The sequence below is a fragment of the Sus scrofa genome, chromosome 6 (genome assembly GCF_000003025.6).
Source record: "Sus scrofa isolate TJ Tabasco breed Duroc chromosome 6, Sscrofa11.1, whole genome shotgun sequence".
NCBI classification, from domain to species: domain Eukaryota; kingdom Metazoa; phylum Chordata; class Mammalia; order Artiodactyla; family Suidae; genus Sus; species Sus scrofa.
The window spans coordinates 68,627,236-68,645,814 of record NC_010448.4 but is presented as its reverse complement, the minus strand read 5'-3'; the positions used below and the strand labels follow the sequence as shown (position 1 = coordinate 68,645,814).

Here is an 18,579-nt window from a genome sequence, read left to right as displayed (position 1 = left end):
GGGCCTTTCCCCAGTGACAAGGTGGCTGCCGGCAGCCCCAGCTTTCCCGCTGCTCCTCCTGAGCACCCAGACCAGAGGAGCCCAGCAGCACCAGCTGAGACCCTTGCTGGGTGTCTCACCTGGGCCACGGAGTCAGTTATGTGGGGCTCTGGGGCTGGGAAGCCTGTGGGCTCGCAGGGTAAGCAAGCGGGTGCGGTGGCGCGAGCGGGGGAGCAGGCCAGACCAACCCTGCAGGGTTTTCATTGCCTCCGGGGACTTCTGCCGCAGTGGGAAAGCAGCATCAGTGCGCCGGAATTCACCGTAACCGCCAGCTTTGCTGGGGTTTTAATAGCACATTAGAGAGACAGGTAACGGATGGGGGGAGGCCTCAAGCCTCTTAAATGTTTGCTTTATGCTTTTCCTCCGTGCTTGCGGGTCACTTATTTCAGGGGCTGTTATCAACAGATAAGAGCTGCACATGAAACTGATGATTTAGTTTCACACAAGAACATGGAAACTGGAGGTAAAAGCAGGAGCAGCCAGTAGTTTGCTAAATGCCCTATTTATTCGGGAAGCAGGGTCTGAAATGTGGGGACACGACTGTGGGGAGAGCATCTGCAGCTGTCAGGTCACAAGCTCGCCTGGGGGGCAGGCACAGAGCCACCCTCTGGGTTTAAAGCGCCCTCGGCGGGAGGGGTTCCGGGCAGCCCGCTCGGCTCTAGTCTCTCAGAACAAGCGGGGCCTTCACTTGGTCGGCCACCTCCTTGCCGGCCAGGGCCTCAACAATGGCCAGAGCAAACTCGAAGCTGGTTCCGGGCCCCCGGCTGGTGAGGATCAGACCGTCCTTTTCCACGCGATTCTCTGAGTAGCTGTAATGACCTTCGAAACAAAGACAAGACAGGGTCACGTCCTCACGGGCTACTGGCACAGCCGCGCACCCCACGGAGCCGTTTCCGCCGCCCCAGCGTGCTACTGTCCCTCGGAAACTGACAGACGAGCGGAGCCCCCACGGCAAGGCCCTGGCCAGCCGATCCCAGATGACTCAGGCACTCCAAGCTCGTCAGGGCACACAGGACAGCATCAGAGCAGCTGTGCCCGCTTAAGAGTGGGGGACACCGACAACCACTGAAATGACACGTGCGCGCGCGCGCGCACACACACACGAGCCCGATGCCGCTACGCCGGCCCTTGAGTGAGGGGAGGTCTGGGAATGCCCATCACACACGTTTTCCTTCTGTGACAAGTGCAGGCGTCAGATCCGGGTGAAGGGCAGAGAAGGTGCCACCCCCAAACGCGCCACCTGGATGTGCTCATAAATTTGAGCGCGAGGCACCTGAACTACAGCATGGGCAGGGAGAGGCAACCTCTGAACCCCCTTCTCTGCCTGAAGACAGGTCACCCCCCACCCCCGTCCCCAGGGCTCCCTCTCCCACCTGGAGCCCCGTTACCAGCACATAGGCTCCCTCCCGCCCAGGAAGAGCACCAGCGCTGCTCCCTCCGCCCAGCTGGCTCTCTGGGTTTCAGCATCAGCACCGAGCCCCAGACAAGGTGTGTGTGAACCCCGGGTCATCGGGGTCCTCCCTCTGTAAACGAGTCCCTCCTGCTCACTGTCTAGTCTCTAAGACGCGGAGCCTTCACCTCCCCTGTCTGGCCTAGAGTGTTAGTGGCACCAAGGAGGCCCCCCAGGCACCAGGAAGGAATGCCCCTCCATATCCCCTCAGTGTCCAGCGCCCCCTTCTGGCTGCTCTCCGCCCCCCTCCCCCAGCTCAGCAGCACCAAAAAAGGCACCCCTTCCCAAGTGCACAGCAGGGCAGATCCAGTTCTGTCCCCATGAGACACCTTCACTAACCTCCTGCAGCACCTGGAGAGGACCCTCACCCCTCGGCACGACACGCAGCCCTTGGGCCTGGCCTGGGCACAGACTGGGCCAGAGGGAAACGGAAAAGAACCCGCGTCCCGAGGGGCGAAGGGTGACCTGGATGGGGCGGTGGCCACCAACAGCAAGGTCTCAACATGGGCAGGCATTGAGGGTGGCTGCCAGCCCTCTGTCCCAGGGTCACTCAGTGATGTGGGACACGAAGGACAGAGGCAGGGCGGGGGTCAAAAGCCCGCAAGGGTCCCCTGCGACATCCTGCCACATCCCGGCCCTGCAGGCAGAGGCAGGCACGCAGCGCACACGCCACCCCTGACCACCTCCCCCGCCCCACCCAGTGCAGCGCACCCCCCATCTGAGGACACGGCTTTATCTTGTTGCTCTTCCTGCTCCCACAGTCTAAGGAAGAGCTCACAGAAAAGCTATCTCCCAAGCAGGACACGTCTGCGGCACTAGTGACCTTCAGAAACCGCGTGCTGATGCTCGGTCCTTCCAGGGTGGATTCACAGTGTGCAACTTAGGACTCCGGCCTCCCGGGAAGCACATTCCCCACCACGGTAACTGACTACAGCACAGGAACACCTCCCAGCTACGCTCTCATAGAAAGCAAGAGGACCCTGGTCAGAGGACAGAAGGTTTTCACAATCTAACCGCATTTACTGATGGTTAAACCAGGCCAAGATCATCTGAAATGCTGAACTAGAAAACCAGCTGGGCTGGGCCTCCCCGAGCTGAGCGGGCAGCCCAGACCAGGCGGCGGGAGGCACGACTCTGAACGTCCACTTACCACCTCTCTGTGGGTAAGATCTTAGAAAGACGGCTTCAACTGGTTAAAGACTGTGAACACTTCCCCGGTGCCCGGGAGGTTCAACCCGCAAGAGCGGGGTCTACTTGCCGCCCGCCTCCCCCTAGTGGCCGCGGGGAAGAACAACACCTGCAGTGCACCAGCAAGGGCACCTGCCAGTCATCTTTTCAACTTGAAGCCAACACCACAAAGCAAAGCAGCTCAAAGCCCAGAGCTGCAGTGCGTGGCGGGGGGCTGCTTCCACCTGCCTGCCGGCCCCTCACCTATGTGGTTTGTGAGCCACAGCGGCGTAAAGGCCCAGAGCCCAGAATATCAACTACCTGCCTTTCTCAAGGAAAAGCCACGGCACCCTGAATACAGGCAGCTCTGGGCTCAAATCCCAGGCCTGCCACTTAGAAGCCTCCTGGCCATCCCCCCGAGCCTCCCTCTTCTCTTCTGTAAAACGGGGATGATGCCAACCTAAGAGGACTGTGGTGGGAAGCCAACCAAACACCAGTACCAAGCGGGGGTGTCCCTCCTACAGCCTGGCCGGTGCCAGCAGCTGGGCAGCCCAGCACCAGGCACTCACCAGCGGGCCCTTCTCCAGCACAGGCTGCACAATGGGTGACATTCTCGGTGCGTTAACACCTGTTGACCCATGAAGCCTGCCAACGCCCCTGTGAGGGGGCTACTGTCACCCTCAGGTAACAGATGAGGAAACTGAGGCCCAGGGCAGGCAGGGACCTGCCATGAGCGCTGGGGCTGCCCGGCTGCAGGGCCCTGCTCCCTCTGCTCAGCGCCGTGACCGGGCAGCCAGAAGCTCACCAAACAACGGACAGATGAGAACTGAAACAACATCAAAGCTACATCTCTACTCATTTGAAAGCTGAGAGAAGGGAAGACTGCCCTTCAGGGCGGACTGTTTACGGAGTGAGCGGGTTCACACGGATCTTAACCTGAGGACTGCGAAGAGGATGGGCGGCAAGAGGGCCTCCTGGAGGAGACACCCAGGAAGTGATCAGAACTCCAATTCTCAGAATGTTGTTCTGAGCAGCAGAAAGTGCAAACATTTTGTGCTTCCAAGAGGGCTCGTTGACTCAATTCAACGCCTTAACTTGAACGTGCGTGGGAGCCTCGCGGGACAGAGGCGGGGCCGGTTCCAGCCAGACCCTGGCAGGTAGCCTTCACCTCCCCCAGCCTGTTTCCTCATGTGCTAAGCCAGGACCCGTCTTGCTGGGCACCGAGGCTCGAGATAACGCGTGTGAACGTGCCCCACAGATGCCCACGAGTTAACAATCTTATCTTTTGCCATCTCTGATCAACCTCAACCTTCTGGAGGCGTTACGAGGAACGCGATATGAGATACAGCTTCAGATAACAGATGCACGCGTGCCCCTCATGTGCGCCAACTACTCAGGGAACCAGATTCTGTTCTCTCCCACCGTCCAGAACCCCTCCAGTGGATCAAACTAAAGTAAATTTCTACATTTAAAAAATGCCCAGAAGCCAGAGCCTTAAAAAAAAAAAATCAGAGTTCCTGTCGTGGCTCAGTGGAAAACAAATCTGACGAGCATTCATGAGGATGAGGGTTCATTTCCTGGCCTCACTCAGGGGGTTAAGAATCTGGCGTTGCCATGAGCTGTGGGGTAGGTCGCAGACACGGCTCAGATCCGGCGTGGCTGTGGCTGTGGTGTAGGCCAGCGGCTGTAGTCTGGGCACCTCCATATGCCATAAGGTTCAGCCCTAAAAGGACCAAAAAAAAAAAAAAAAAAAACCCCTCAATTTTCACACAGATGGTTTTATTGACAACTTACTATCTTTCTAGTAACTACAATAAAACCACAGATTTTCAAGAAAATGCTACTTTGGGTTGAATTTAAGATGATGCATGGACTCTAATACACGGCACAAATGACCCTCTCCACAGAAAAGAAACTCATGGACTCGGATAACAGACCTATGCTTGCCGAGGGGGAGGGAATGGGCTGGATGGGGAGCTTGGGGTTAACAGATGCAGACTATTGCCTTTGGAATGGACTGGCCATGAGATCCTGCCGTGCAGCACTGGGAACTCTGTCTAGTCACTTATGACGGAGCAGAATAACGGGAGAAAAAAGCATGTGTATATGTAGGTGTGACTGGGTCACCCTGCTGCCCAGTAGGAAAAAACAGTATTGGAGAAATAATAAATTTTTTTTTTTTTTAAAGATGATGCAGAATGTCCAAAGTGAAGCCCAATGTAAACTATGGACTCTGGGTGATGCCGACGCGTCCTGCAGGCCCATCAACCGTGACGAAGAGCCCACCCAGCGGGGAAAGGAGGTGCGGCGAGCAAGACTGGGCGGGGGCATGGGGACTCTGGACTCTGCTTAATTTTGCTGTGAGCCTAACACTCCTCTAAAGAATAAGATCTACTGGTTCTTTAAAAGCCAGTAAAACGAAAAAAGGCATCCCTGGACTTTGCTAAGAAAAGATAATGTGTAACATACTCGCTCTGCTTTTAGTTGAGGATAAGCCCAGAGCGGAACTGAGACAAGCGTGAAGATATATCCATTGCTCAGCTGTTTTCAAACCCGCTTTTGATGCTCTCAGTCTTTTTATTTAGCTGCTGGTCTTTGGCTGGGGGGTGTTTCAAATGGGGCCAGTCGGCCAGTCTCCCCACTGGCTGAGGCCAGGTGGGTCACTTGCGGCTTCCAAGTGGAAAGCTCTGGTTCCCTTGCACACGTCCACACTGGGGTGGCTCCAGGGTCTGCACCCTCTGGGACAACCTCTGGGTGGTTCTGCACATCCCAGGGTCTCTGCCTCCCTTCGACATGCACTCTAGGGACAAGAGACACTGCCTGGCTGGTGCTCTGGATGTCACACTGAGACGAGGGAGCTACTCCTGAGGAAGCACCAGCGGCGGCACAGCCAGACGTCCAGGTGCTGGTTTCTGAGGAGATGCCTCATGTTCTCATATTTGATGCAGAGGTGTCTGCCAGCTGCTAATTTCCAGAGGGCAGAGGCAATGACATGCTTTTTAAAATAAACCTCAAGTAACAAGCAACATAAGGGAATTGGGGGAAAAAAAAAAAAACTAACTTGATAAATTACCAAAAAAAAAAAAAAAAAAAGTAAAGGATACAAAGTTAGGTTAAAAAAGCAAGCTCCAGAATGTATTTACTAAATCCAATTTGAGAAAAACATTAAACTACTAGAGAGTTACACAAGAGACTTTTGACAGAAATTGCCTCTACAAAGCAGAAAAGGGGGTGGTAGTTAGAAACATTTATTTTTACTTCGTCTCTTTCTGCACTGCCTCTTTTTCCCACACGGATGGAAATTGTTTTCATAAAAATAAGTTAATAAACATTCAACGTCTAACTGATATTTACAAAAGTATCCTGTCAGCAAGGCGAATGGCCTGCCTCTGGGGAAGGGAGCAACGTCCATTTAACCTTGGGGGACCAGGGGCAAAAGGGCACCTTCTGAAATAGCCGTCAAGGTTTAAAATTTACCCTCAGACCGCTGGCACCGTATCTAGTAAAAATACTTCTTAAACTGGCATTGGCCACCACGTCCATCCGTGAGCACCAGAATCTGGCTGGCCTCTGGCTCAGCACTCATGCCCCCGGGCGTGTGTACTCGGAGACCCGCGTGCGCTCATCTCTCGCGCTCCGGCGAAGCAAGGAAGCCGTCCCCCCCCCACGGAGAAGACCCAGGAGTTCGTTTTGTCACCGCATCTACCGAGCGGGAGACAACGAGATGGTACAGTGGCCCGAGAACACACGCACACACGTACATCTACTTACTTCCGTTCATCATCTTGTCTTTAGCAAGTGGGTGCGTCGTAACTTTGCTTCCAAAACCGATCTCATGAGCCAACAGAGCCGTGGGACCTAAAAAGAAGAAGAAATGAAGCGGCGATATAGAAAAACTCATGTTTTAAAAATTGTAGCAACCAAGCAAAATTATTCTTCAACACCAGGAGGCTCTTATTTAAGATACACTTGGCATTCTGAAGTTAAACCTTCTCAGCGCGAGAGGAAAGGTACGTGGACAGTAAACCGTCTGCCGAGCACACGTGGCAAAAACATACAAACTCAAAATACGTCCGTGTCCATTTAATCGGAAAGATTTACCTTCATACCCAAGGAGCAAAGAGATACACAGACCCGGCCCCCTGGAGGGACAGGCTGCCGGGCTTACAGGGACAGCCAGGAGCGGAGACCCCCGAGGGCTAAATGCCTGGTCTTACTCCTTGCAGATCAAAGACCCAGGTACACATTAAAGGGCCTCGCGCTCTCTGAACCTCTGGGACAGTTTCATTCTCCTACTTGAAAAGGAAAAGGCCACACTGGCCCATCTGCCTATCGCAACACGTCCTGCAGGGAGATCACTGACTTGAACAGGAACTACTGTCCCAGCCCAAGGAGAGCCCCCGAGACGCCCACGTCTGAGACATAAAAGCACCGGCCTTTCCTCCTAAAAGCCATGACCCCGAGAACATATGAGCACAAACGCCAGTTGTGACCCCCTAGGCCTCTCCTCTTAAAAGGAAGTTTATAAAAAAGCAGGTACTAACAAGATTTTTATCCAGATGTGTAGTCAACTGAAAATGGCCAACTTCCCTGGTAATCACAAGCATTCGCTAAGCCACCAAAAAATCACCACCACCACCTAGAAAAACCTCAGAAGAGCAGCCTGACCTTCACCGGCCAGGGCAGCAGGGCCAAAGCCCTAGAACAGAATCTGTACACTTTACCTTCTGCAAACCTGAGCATTTGCTCTGGCTGACCTTTCATTTTTCCAGAAGGTTCCAAGGGAAAAGTAGTTATATAACAGACCACAGGCCACTCAGATCTTAGATGCTACTAACAGGAGGAGCAAACCAATAACATATCATGACATAAGCTTTCTGCCTACCCCCAGGTGCCAAACCGAGTCCTCACTTATACCGGACATCAGAAACCTTTCAGCACCGCTGGTGTCCCCTTCCGCCTTGCTTGCCCTCAGCATACAAGAGCTACGTATGGCAGCAGACGTCAGAAGTCTATAAAAGTTGAGTCATTATCACTCCACTTTTATTTGAATGGATATTCATGAATTACTTTCTTATTTTGTAAGATTTTAGGAAATAAGAAGTAACTTCCATTATCCTGTATTTTCAAGCAAATGTAAAGAGATGAGCGATGCTACAGTGAAGACCGGGCTCACACAGTGAGTCCGGAACTGCCGGGCTGTGCCCTCAGGTGATAAAATCACCGCCTATAATAACGTTAATAAATGTATGTGCACTCGCAGTGACGCCTTCTGGGGCTTAAGAATCCTATCTGGAAAGCCAGAGGCGATATTTAACTACTCCTGCCACTTGAAGCGCTGAAGGATGAAAGGTGGCCACGTCTGCAGCCGGGGTCCAGCTCGAAGCAGGGGCACAGCAGACAGAAAAAAGAGAAGCCTTGGCGGAACCGGAGAAGGCCAAGGGCGCCACCGTGTGGTGATTTCGCAGAAGGACCATCACGGCCACCCCTGCCCCTCCAGCTGTCCCGTCCCTGGTCCCTGGTCCCTGGTGCCTGGCCTGTGCTTATGCCTGGAACCCAGCATGTGCCAGCTGCCCCTTCCCGTCCAGGCTTCCCTCCCCCTGCCCTGCCCAGAGTGGATCTCACTTTATTTTCTTCTTGCGAGAATCTCCTTTCCAGCGGGTCTCCCTCAGTCACTTAAGGGTGAAGCTAATATTCCTGGAGCTCAATGAACAGCCCCACCTCCCACCTGCAGCACTTAAGGACCACCTGGCTTTCCCTGGCCGACGTGAAACACCCGAGTCCCGGCCTTCGAGGCTCCCCATCGCGCTCACGCTCGGGTCACTCCTCACCTCACCACCCCCCACCTCTTCCTCGTGTGTGCAGCACGGTCAAGGCACCGCCGACGTCCGGAGGCAGGTGTGCGCGAGCCTCGGGCTGGCTCCTTGGGAGCCCGGTCCTCACGCCTGCCCCAGCAGAGGCGGGAACCAGATGCGGCTGATGACTGTGCCGCCACGGGGACCCCAAAGGACACGCTGACAGGTGGTTTTCGCTTTCGGCGGATAAGGGGACCGGCGCTCCCCAAACCCTTCCTTCCCTCCTCCCCTGGCTGAAGCACAGGGAGGGAGGCAGTGTCCCGGGCAGGGGGCTCGTGGGGATGGACCGGGCCAGGTCCTTCACCGACCAACAGAACCTCTCTCTTCCTCCTCAAACAGGGATGTGGCTGCTTGGCTGCAGTGTCCTTCAGCAGATAAACCCCTGAGCCCCAAGGGCAGGTCAGAGATCAGTGTCAACTGGAACCCAAGGCCGGGGTCTGCCAGGTGGGGGCCCCTCAGGCCTTCCTGGTGCTGGAGCAGAGGTTCTCCAACACTGAGGCCTTGAGACCCTTCGGCTATTGCGTGAGTGACACCGACCAAGGACGGCCACGCCAGTTAGAGATGAAACCCGGGGAGGGCTCGCAAACGAGACTGACTAGGCGAGCACACAAGCCAGGCCTGAAGGACGACACCGTCGCACGAGGACGTCACTCCTGTGAGGAGAAGGAGGAGCAGCGGGGCAAGTGTTAGCAGCGTCTGCTCGGGCCGTCCACACCCTTTGAAAAACTGAGAACCACCACTCTAGTGCAGACTGCCCAGATCCCTGGTCTACGGCTTCTTTTAAAAAGTCTATTGTAGGAAACAAACATCAACATGGCATTTTGTCTAACCATCCAGACAGTCGTTTACGTATTCGCTCTTCTGGCAAACATTTACTAAAGACCTACGAACAAGAAGAGCATCTGCCAAAATTAAACTATGAAAAAAAAAGGCAAGACGGCAGAATATCATCTGATACTAGGGCAAAAAGAATGGGTTTTAAAGCGTCAGAAAACCAAGTGCTCGCAGTTTTCAGAGATGTGGGGACGTCTACGGAGCATGAACCACCTTACTCTAACCTAAGTGGGCGCTCACACAGCACCTAAGACCCCACGAGCGCGCGACACTGGGCGTCAGGCGGAAAGCACCACAGGGGGAGCGCAGGGCAGAGCTGCTGTGTGGACATCTGCCCGATTCCTGCTGACTACGCACTGGCAGCTCTACCTTCTGGCAGGGGGATTTGCTGTAACGGGCTATTTACTGAATTCCAGGGGCCCTATTTCCCTCACGGTCCACCGAACATGGAAAACCACTAAGTTTCACAGAATGTGGACCAAAGGCTCAGAGACGCAGAAAATGGAACTGCAGCCATTTCCGAAATGACACCAATTCACGCCACCCAAACTAAATACACTAGCACAGATGCCCCTCATGCTTCATGGAGAAGTATTTGGAACAGAATTTTACAATGAAGACGTATTCCCATTTGCTTTTTTTTTCAGGGCCACACCCGCAGCATATGGAGGTTCCCAGGCTAGGGGTTGAATCAGAGCTACAGCTGCCAAGCCTACACCACAGCCATGGCAACGCCAGATCTTAGCCATGTCTGTGACCTATACCACAACTCATGGCAATGCCAGATCCTTAACCCAATGAGCGAGGCCAGGGATCGAACCCACGTCCTCAGGGATACCGGGTGGGTTCGCGGACCACTGAGCCCAGCTTGGCCCTGCACGTTACCTGCACAGATGGCTGCTATGAGGCCCTTCCTCTTCTCCTGCTCCTTCAGGATGTCCTTCACAGCAGCAGACTATGCAGAGAAACCAAAAACACATCACGTTATCACTGAGCCACAGCCATCTCTGGCTAAACGCTGGTAGGCTCTGATTTTAGATTAAAACCACAAGATCTTCCATCTGACTCTCTTTCGGTGTTGCGAAATTGTCGATACAAACACTACCAAATCTTTCTATCTTCTTAGACCCAGGCAAGGTATTTATTATAAGAAAAAAGACACTCTTTTCTTAAAGATGTTTAACGATAAGATGAGAAAAAGCAACTTCCCTTGAGCACATTAACCCCTGCCATTCTGCACTGGAGGGAAAAAGACACAGGAGGGAGGGAACGTGGTGTTTGGGGTGTTTCCAGACGGCAGCATGGGGAGCAGAGCCCAGCAGTTCCAAATTCCGACTCCATCTGTTGCCTGGGCTTGTCTGCCCTGCGCCCTCCTCTTCCTTCCTGCAGGCTGACTCCTCACATAAGACAAAATGAAGAGGCAGTGGCCTCTTTTAGGCCACTTTTCATCCAAGCTGGCAGCTCTAGCTCCTGGCAGCTTCCCTAACCCCAGTGGCTGAGGAGCCAGCCAGTCTCCCACCATCCTGTGCTTAACCCGTCTCAAGCACAAAATGAATCATTCTGCTGCGGGGAAAAAAAAAAAGGAGTCTTACACTGGCCTGTATTCACAGACTCTGTTCATAACTCTTCCACCAACTCTGCTTACTTTTACAGTAAATGTTGTGAGAAATGATTTTTAAAAATGAAGCAGGAACATGGAGTTCCCGTTGTGGCACAGTGGAAATGAACCCGACTAGGAACCATGAGGTTGCGTGTTTGATCCCTGGCCTCACCCAGTGGGTTAAAGATCCGGTGTTGCCGTGAGCTGTGGCGTAGGTCGCAGACAAGGCTCAGATCTCGAGTTGCGGTGGCTGTGGTGTAGGCTGGCAGCTACAGCTCCGATGAGACCCCCTAGGCTGGAAACTTCCACATGCCTAGGGTGTGGCCCTGAAAAAAAAAAAAAAAAAAAAAAAAAAAAAAAGCTGGAACACCATTTTATTAATTTCACCATTTCCTATTCAATTCACAGCCTCCTTCCTGAAATATTTTAGTAACAAATTCAGCAGACACTGCAAAGCTACCTTACGCAATTCTTACCTCCGATAAATTCTGTGCACCCAGATTGCCTCCCGGCAGAACCACCACGTCATAAGGTCCCTGCAGAGATTAAAAAAATAAAGTGACAATGTTTCATTTAAAATGTGTATTAAACAAAACACTTTCAGATTTTAAATATGGGTCATGGCCAAAAAAAAAAAAATTGCTCTGTTCACATCAGAACAATTAAATAAAATGTTTCTCTATAATGGAATATTGTAACTAGCAAAAATGCAGAAAATTATTTCATTCTTGTAAAAAGAACATACATGTGTGTAGATGCATATGCGTACACACTTACACACACCCCCACATACGTGTGTATGGCGTACAGAGCCTCACAGACAAAGGCGGTGGCCGAGGCGGGGGGGGAGGCAGGAATGAGAAACGGACATTTGACATTTGACTTTTTGCGTTGGTCTGTCCGACACCGGTTGTTTTCCAGTAACAATGTACATAGTAAAAAATAATTAAAAGAGAAACAAACGGTAAAAGGCACAAAAGTTACTTTAACCTTATGGGGGATAAAAATGCAATATTTTAGTATCCTGGATACCAAAACATCCTAGAAATCTAACAGTTTCAAACTTGCTGAAATTACAATATAGAAATTGGTTTAACAACAGTGTTTTAAAATACCTGAAAAGTTTTTAAAATTTAGTCATTAAGCCAATTATGAAATGAATTTAGTACACTTTTAGTGCAACACGTATTACTTAGAATTACTTTCAAAGACTATAAACATCCGGCGTTTTTTTTTAAACCGAGGAAAACTAAAAACAAAATCTGTAAAGTACAGAAATTCTTTCACCCTTTTAGAAACTTAACTAGGCAATCAACAGACAGCAAGACAAAGTAACCACTGCTCTAAGACACCCAGACCTGACCAGAGGACAAGAAAAACAGGGAAGGAATATTTACTTCTACTCTCTCGTGTTTAAACTGCTGTGCAGAAAGTTTCAACAATTTATATGTAAATACCAACACTCTTACAGGCAGGCCACAGCCTCGCTCTGAATATTCGAGTGTATGAGAAAGGAATACATGTTTTCAGCACCTAGGACCCAGAAGCACATGGACTCATTCTCCCAGGTTCCCCAGCAGAGCACAAAAGGCCATCGTGAGCTGGCGCTGCCGCCTTTCTGCCACATTTCTCCTCCAAGGGGGCACAGCCCACACTCCTGCCACCCCAGCCCCTTCGGCCTGAGCCCTGTGAGAGCGGCTGCCAAAGTGTGGGTGGGCACATGTCTGAGGGACTGCACCTCTCGACAGATTCCCATAAATGCTGGTCCCCTCAAAGTGAGGACTGCATTTCTAAAGATACTGAAACAGTGACACAATTTACAGAGAACTCTTACTCCTCCCTGCATCCAACCACGAGCCTCCTATGAGCTGTTCCGTGTAAAATGAATCACACAACCACGCCTGTGTCACCGCCAAAGGAAAGAAAAGCAGCTTTTGAAAAAGAAAAAAAAAAAGGAGCATTCCAATAAAGAGTAAGAAATGACGGGGAAACACGCAGGTGACCCTGCTGTTTTAAGGAATGTGACCCTAACAGGAGGCGAGGCTGCAGGCACCCACACCGCCTACGCTCGGAGGCGGGGCCCTGCCAGCTTCCGCGGACACAGAATGGAAGGCGAAGCTCTCCACTTCGCAGGGCCAAGTTTAGTGGCAAAGACGTCCAGGCAAAGTCACCTTCTTACAATAAGCCTGTGCTAACGGCAGCCTTAGGTGCAGTCAAAGACAGCTCAAGAAACCGGCAAAGGAGCCACAGGAGGAGTCATTCCCAGGATGGAGCACAAACCTCTTTTTTGGCATCTTCCAGGCTGGCGTCGGGACAAATGACAACATCACGGCTACACTGCACCGGATCTTTTCCAGCCAGGCCTGCAACGGTGACCTTAATCTAAGAGAAAGACGTCATCGTGATATTTCATAACACTGAAACATAAATTTAGAGTAACATTTTCACAGCTGCCATGTGTCTTAAAAAAACTTGGCAGGAAATACTGCAACAAAGCCATGCTGACTTTAGGCTCATGTGCTGCTTAACTATCGCTCATCTCTAGGTCTGTCCCCGTTGCCTGTGATGCTGTCCCAGCACTCTGTCTGCCTCATGTCCTTCCTCCCACCAAGGGGTCTGGTTTGGGTGATCAATCAATATGATCATTCTATCCACAATCCACCTGCCAAGGTGCTGTTGCCATTTAAACCTCACGGGATTTTTGTAAGGTAGAGACGTGAGCTAAAACAACAAAATACTACCCTACCTTGCAAAAATGTATAAAGTAGAAAATACTGAGAAAAATGGGAATTTTCCTCAAGGCTTGTGGGCCCAGGTATCAGCACTTTAGTCTGTTTTGTTGTTTTGTTTTTGGCGGTGGTGAGCAGCGGCTCGATGTGGGATCTGAATTCCCAGACCAGGGATCGAACCTAGGCTGCAGCAGTGAAAGTGCCGAGTCCTAACCATTAGACCACCAGGGAACTCCCACATGCTAGTATTCTGGATGGTTTGACAGAATCCAATAACATCGACCAACTGACCAGCACGTCCTTTTAGGCTCAGAGTCTAGAGAACTTCCACACTCCGAACAAGGAATCCTGTCCCAGAGCGTGACAATCCTGTGAAGCGATGTAACAGAAGAAAGGACAGTGCAGGCATCTTCCTGTGGTGCGATACTGAGCAGCAATTTTAAATTAAGCAGACTAGATCGGTATCTTTAGTACAGCATGAGCACTTTAAATATTTCACTGACTGATGGATGGATGGAATAATGTCTCTGTGCCTCCATTTCTTTAACTGTAAAAGGAGGATGGCAATAACTTTTTATTATTGCCCTTGGTGTAACTTGCAACAGCAGAGTTACGACTCAGAGTTGTTGTAACATTTTAAGAGAATGCAAGTGCTCAGAATGACACCCAGTATGCAGTACAAGCTATGTAAGTATTCAATGTTATGATACAGGTTTATAATACAGACAAAATGAGAGCTGGAGCCTAATGCTACTTGAAAGACATGCACAGGATGGATACACCTTAGTGTGAGAAGAGTCTTGATCTCCAGGCCCAGAAGGGGAATAGGATTAGGGAAATTTACAAACAGGGCTTTAGGATGCTTTATTCCTTTAAAACACGTTTGTTCTTCAAGAAACAGGTGTGACCTGGAGAAGAGACTTGCGTTCCCAGAAGGGAGGGGCAAGGGGAGGGGCATATTGGGAGTCTGTGCTCAGCAGATGCAAACTACTACACATACAATGGATAAACAACAAAGTCCTACTGTACACCACAGTGAACCATATTCACTTTCCCATAATAAACCATAATGAAAAAGAAAATACAAAACAGAACGTGTGTGTGTGTGTATACACATACGAATCACTCTGCTGTACGTCAGAAACCAACACGACACTGTAAATCAACTACACTTCAATTAAATAAAATTTAAAAAAAAAAAGAAACAGGGGGGTTCCTGTCGTGGCTCAGCAGAAATGAATCTGACTAGGATCCATGAGGATGCAGGTTTGATCCCCGGCCTCACCTGGTGGATTAAGGATCCAGCATTGCTGTGAGCTGTGGTATAGGTCACAGATGCGGCTCAGATCTGGCATTGCTGTGGCACAGGCCAGCGGCTACAGCTCAGATTCAACCCCTTGCCTAGAAACCTCCTTATGCTTCAGGTGTGGCCCTAACAAGACAAAAAAAAAAAAAAAAAAGAAACAAAACAAAAAAACAGGTCTGTAAGAAATATGGGATGTTAACAAGTACTAAACGTGGAAAAGTGTATAAACAGGTAATTGGTTCTATGTAGTCTCTGTACGGTCGTGTACTTTTAAAATATTTCATAAAGTACACCGAACATTACTCCATTCAAAATGACAAAAATCAATTTAAAAAAAAAAAATGTTTTAAAAGGGAGGAGGGCTAGAAAACTTTGGAGGACTTACTCCAGCTCGTCTCATGACATCTACAGGAATAACCGTCTCCATCTCCTCTGCTCCTTTAGCCAGGATGACCAGAGCCCTTTTAGAAGCCATTCTTATGTTGTATTTTCTGAAGACTTAACTGGAAAGAAAGAAAAAAAAAAGATTTCGGAAAAACTTTCACCCTCTAAGAGCCAAAAACTTTCAATTTAGAAACTTTTTTAAGCAGAGTAACTAAGTGCTCCTACAGAAAGGTTTTGATAGACAAGCACAAATGAATAGGAAGAAGCACTTTAGGGTTCCCAAAGAATTTCAGCTGCTGCTCTTTGAGGTGAAAACACAGTAAGGTTGCCACCACGTGTCATTATTGCTTAGATTTTGTTTTTTTTTAAATCCAATTTCCAATAACATATCACAGATGAGGTTTTCCAAGACCCAAGTTCCTAGGTCTTGCATTTCACACAATGCGGGGGAGATAAAACGCCTCCTTTTTCAAGCACTAGTTCACAAGGACGGGACTGAACTTTCACGGGTAAAAAACGAAATACACAGGTTTTAACTATTAGCCCCTGAAATTTTTGGAGGAATTTTTTTTTTTTTTTTTTTAGTTCCAATAACTGCACTGAAAATTCTGGGGCGGGGTGGGGGTTAACAGTGTTAAATATTTGAACACTTTTTTTTCTTAAATGACAGATTAAGATGGGAATCCCCCTCGTTAAACCCAATCCTGCTAGACTGTCTCTCTTTGCACTTAGCTCTCTTACACAGGAGAGCTGCTAAGCTAGGGTCTGAACAGCTTATAGCCTACTCTTTTTCTAGAGTTTGTTTTCCGTGCAAAACGGATTATAATAAAATGACGTCAGCAAACACAAGATTAACTAGCCCCAAGCGGGTGGGACGGTATGCACGCAAATTTTCGCAGCCGTAGAGCTGGTACCACGCCGGCGGCCGAAGGCGTCATCCGCTCACCCCGGGAGGCCGCCTGATTCCATTCGTGCTCCCCAAGGCCCTGAGCCTTGCGGACCCTCTGGGGCGCTCCCTTCCGCGGCCCCGCCACCCTCCAGCGGGGGCTCAGCACCCCCTCGCCGCCCCCAGAGCCACGGCCTGCGCACGCGCCGCGCTCCCCAAGGCCCCGACCTGAACCTCGCTTCTTCCCGCAGACGCAGCGCTTCGGCCCGTTCTGGTCCCTGCGAGGACAACTGGGCCAGAACCGGACTAAACGGGAATCTACCCGAGTACGCACGCGTGCCCCCAGGCTCTGGCCTCAGTCCCGCACCGCGCAGGCGCACGCCGTCCGGCTTGCCATCGCCCCGCACCGCGCAGGCGCACGCCGCCGGCCGGCATCCTCGCCCCGCACCGCGCAGGCGCACGCCGCCGGCCGACATCCTCGGCCCCGCACTGCGCAGGCGCACGCCGCCCGGCCGGCATCCTCGGCCCCGCATCCTCGGCCCCGCATCCTCAGCCCCGCACTGCGTAGAGATAGGGCGCGGGCCTCGCGTTCCGTCACATCCGGCCGAACCCAGCTTGGAGAACCTTGGGGTTCGCCTGCCTGTTGTACCCCTACAGTGCTCCCGGGCGCACCCTGAAATGAACCCGCTTTGTGCCTCAGCGTGGACGTGTTGTGCGGTCTAGAGAGCCGTGGCGGCTTTCTTTAAACACACAATTTAGCAAAACAGAATTGTTTCTTTACGTCGCCTGTGTGGACCTGGGTCTCCCTTTGCATTGTTCCTATTTCCTGGAGCTCCTTCTCGAACTATTAGGATTCTCCTCCGCACTATTAGGATTCTTCAAAGTCTTCCCAAGCTTCATCACCTGTTCCCGTGACTAATTGGGTTAGGATGGATAATTTCACGTGTATTAGTTTCTCAAAAAACAATTTTTTTTTTAAGTATTCCAATGCTGCTTCTGCATCCACAGGATTAGTGTGACCGCTGAGCACATAATTCAGACCTATCTCCAGGTGTACCTGGGAGATAACACATGGGTCCCAGACAACCGCTATAAAGCAGCTATGCAATAAAGGAAGACAGGACTTTTTTTGGTTTTCTAGTGCACATAAAGTTACACTATAGTCTATTAAGTGGGCAATAGCATGTTTTAAAAAGTACATACCATATTTTAAAAATACCTTATTCCTGGAGTTCCCCTTGTAGCTCAGCGTTGAGGAACCCAATTAGTATTCATGAAAATATGGGTTCTATCCCTGACTCGCTCAGGGGTGTTAAGTATCTGGCATGGCGGTGAGCTGTGATGTAGGTCGCAGGTGCAGCTTGGATCTGGCGTGGCTGTGGCTGTGGCAGGCAGCTGTAGCTCCCATTCCTCCCCTAGCCTGGGAACTTCCATATGCAGCGGGTGCGGCCCTAAAAAGCCAAACAAAACAAAATAAAAAAACCCACGGTAGCCCTCCCAAATTTCCCTATAAAATCTAATACAAGCTGGCCTTCCTTTCATCTCCTTGCAGTTGCCTATGGTTCGCCTTAGTTGGCTTGTCCTGAATTGCAATCCTTCTACTATTCGTTAAACTCATCTTGGCTAGCTAAAGGCCTTGTTATTTTATTTTTTTAAGAGCCACAATCTCAAAGTTTAGTTTTGGAAATCTTTGAATATTGCTACTTTTGCTAGTCTCCAAATCCAAAATGATAGCGGTTACATTGAGCAGAGGTCTCGCATCTCTGGCAGCAGGTCCCTATCCAGTTCCATTTCCGCATCCTAGGTAACAATGTTACTCATTTCCACTATTGCTTTTTGCATGCACAAGCAGATGCAAGTGTGTACTATTATTTTCCTTCTTGCTCACAGAAATGTAGCAGAGCATTTATATCGTTCTGCACTTCCTTTCCTGTTGCCACTACCTTCTTGGGAATATCTTGGAGATTTTCCATATCAAAAAGAAATTCCTCATTTTTCTCCCTGGAGAGATAGTATCCCTTTGTGGACACAGTTTATTTGCTGGTGCCCTACTGCTAACACTTAGGTTATTTCCAACTGATTTCTGCCAACAGCATACACTGAATGACCACATTCATATGTCCTACTTGCGCAGGTATAACTGGAGGGTAAATTCCCAGAAGGGGGAAGTGCATTTGAGCAACTCCATACAAGATGAATCACTTATCATTCTCACCAGTAATATATGAAACCAAACAGGTTTTTACATTTTATATTTCTTACATGTTGATACATTTTGAGTTACATTTTTTTTTTTTATTATTCTTTTTAGGGCCACACCTGCGGCAGA

The 18,579-nt window shown here is 50.3% G+C and overlaps 1 protein-coding gene and 1 non-coding gene across 2 annotated transcripts; both read right to left on the bottom strand.

Annotated features, from left to right (window-relative positions):
- On the bottom strand, nt 668-16,488 carry PARK7 (Parkinsonism associated deglycase). Its single transcript, NM_001078663.1, has 7 exons — nt 16,479-16,488; nt 15,366-15,483; nt 13,226-13,327; nt 11,422-11,481; nt 10,231-10,300; nt 6,428-6,514; nt 668-858 (listed from the first exon to the last, which is right to left on the bottom strand). The coding sequence occupies exons 2-7, from the start codon at nt 15,453-15,455 to the stop codon at nt 698-700; spliced, it is 570 nt and encodes a 189-aa protein (NP_001072131.1). The 5' UTR covers nt 15,456-15,483; nt 16,479-16,488; the 3' UTR covers nt 668-697.
- Nucleotides 13,834-13,905, bottom strand: TRNAE-UUC. The gene has a single exon. It is a non-coding gene; the product is annotated as a tRNA-Glu (tRNA).

What these genes read in the sequence shown, in the direction of transcription:
- PARK7 (NM_001078663.1), bottom strand. Translation starts at nt 15,455, where the DNA reads ATGGCTTCTAAAAGGGCTCTGGTCATCCTGGCTAAAGGAGCAGAGGAG. An exon ending in ATGTCATGAGACGAGCTGGA is followed by an intron (nt 13,328 to 15,365) that starts GTAAGTCCTCCA and finishes TCTTTCTCTTAG; the next exon opens with ATTAAGGTCACCGTTGCAGG. An exon ending in GTGCACAGAATTTATCGGAG is followed by an intron (nt 10,301 to 11,421) that starts GTAAGAATTGCG and finishes TTCTCTGCATAG; the next exon opens with TCTGCTGCTGTGAAGGACAT.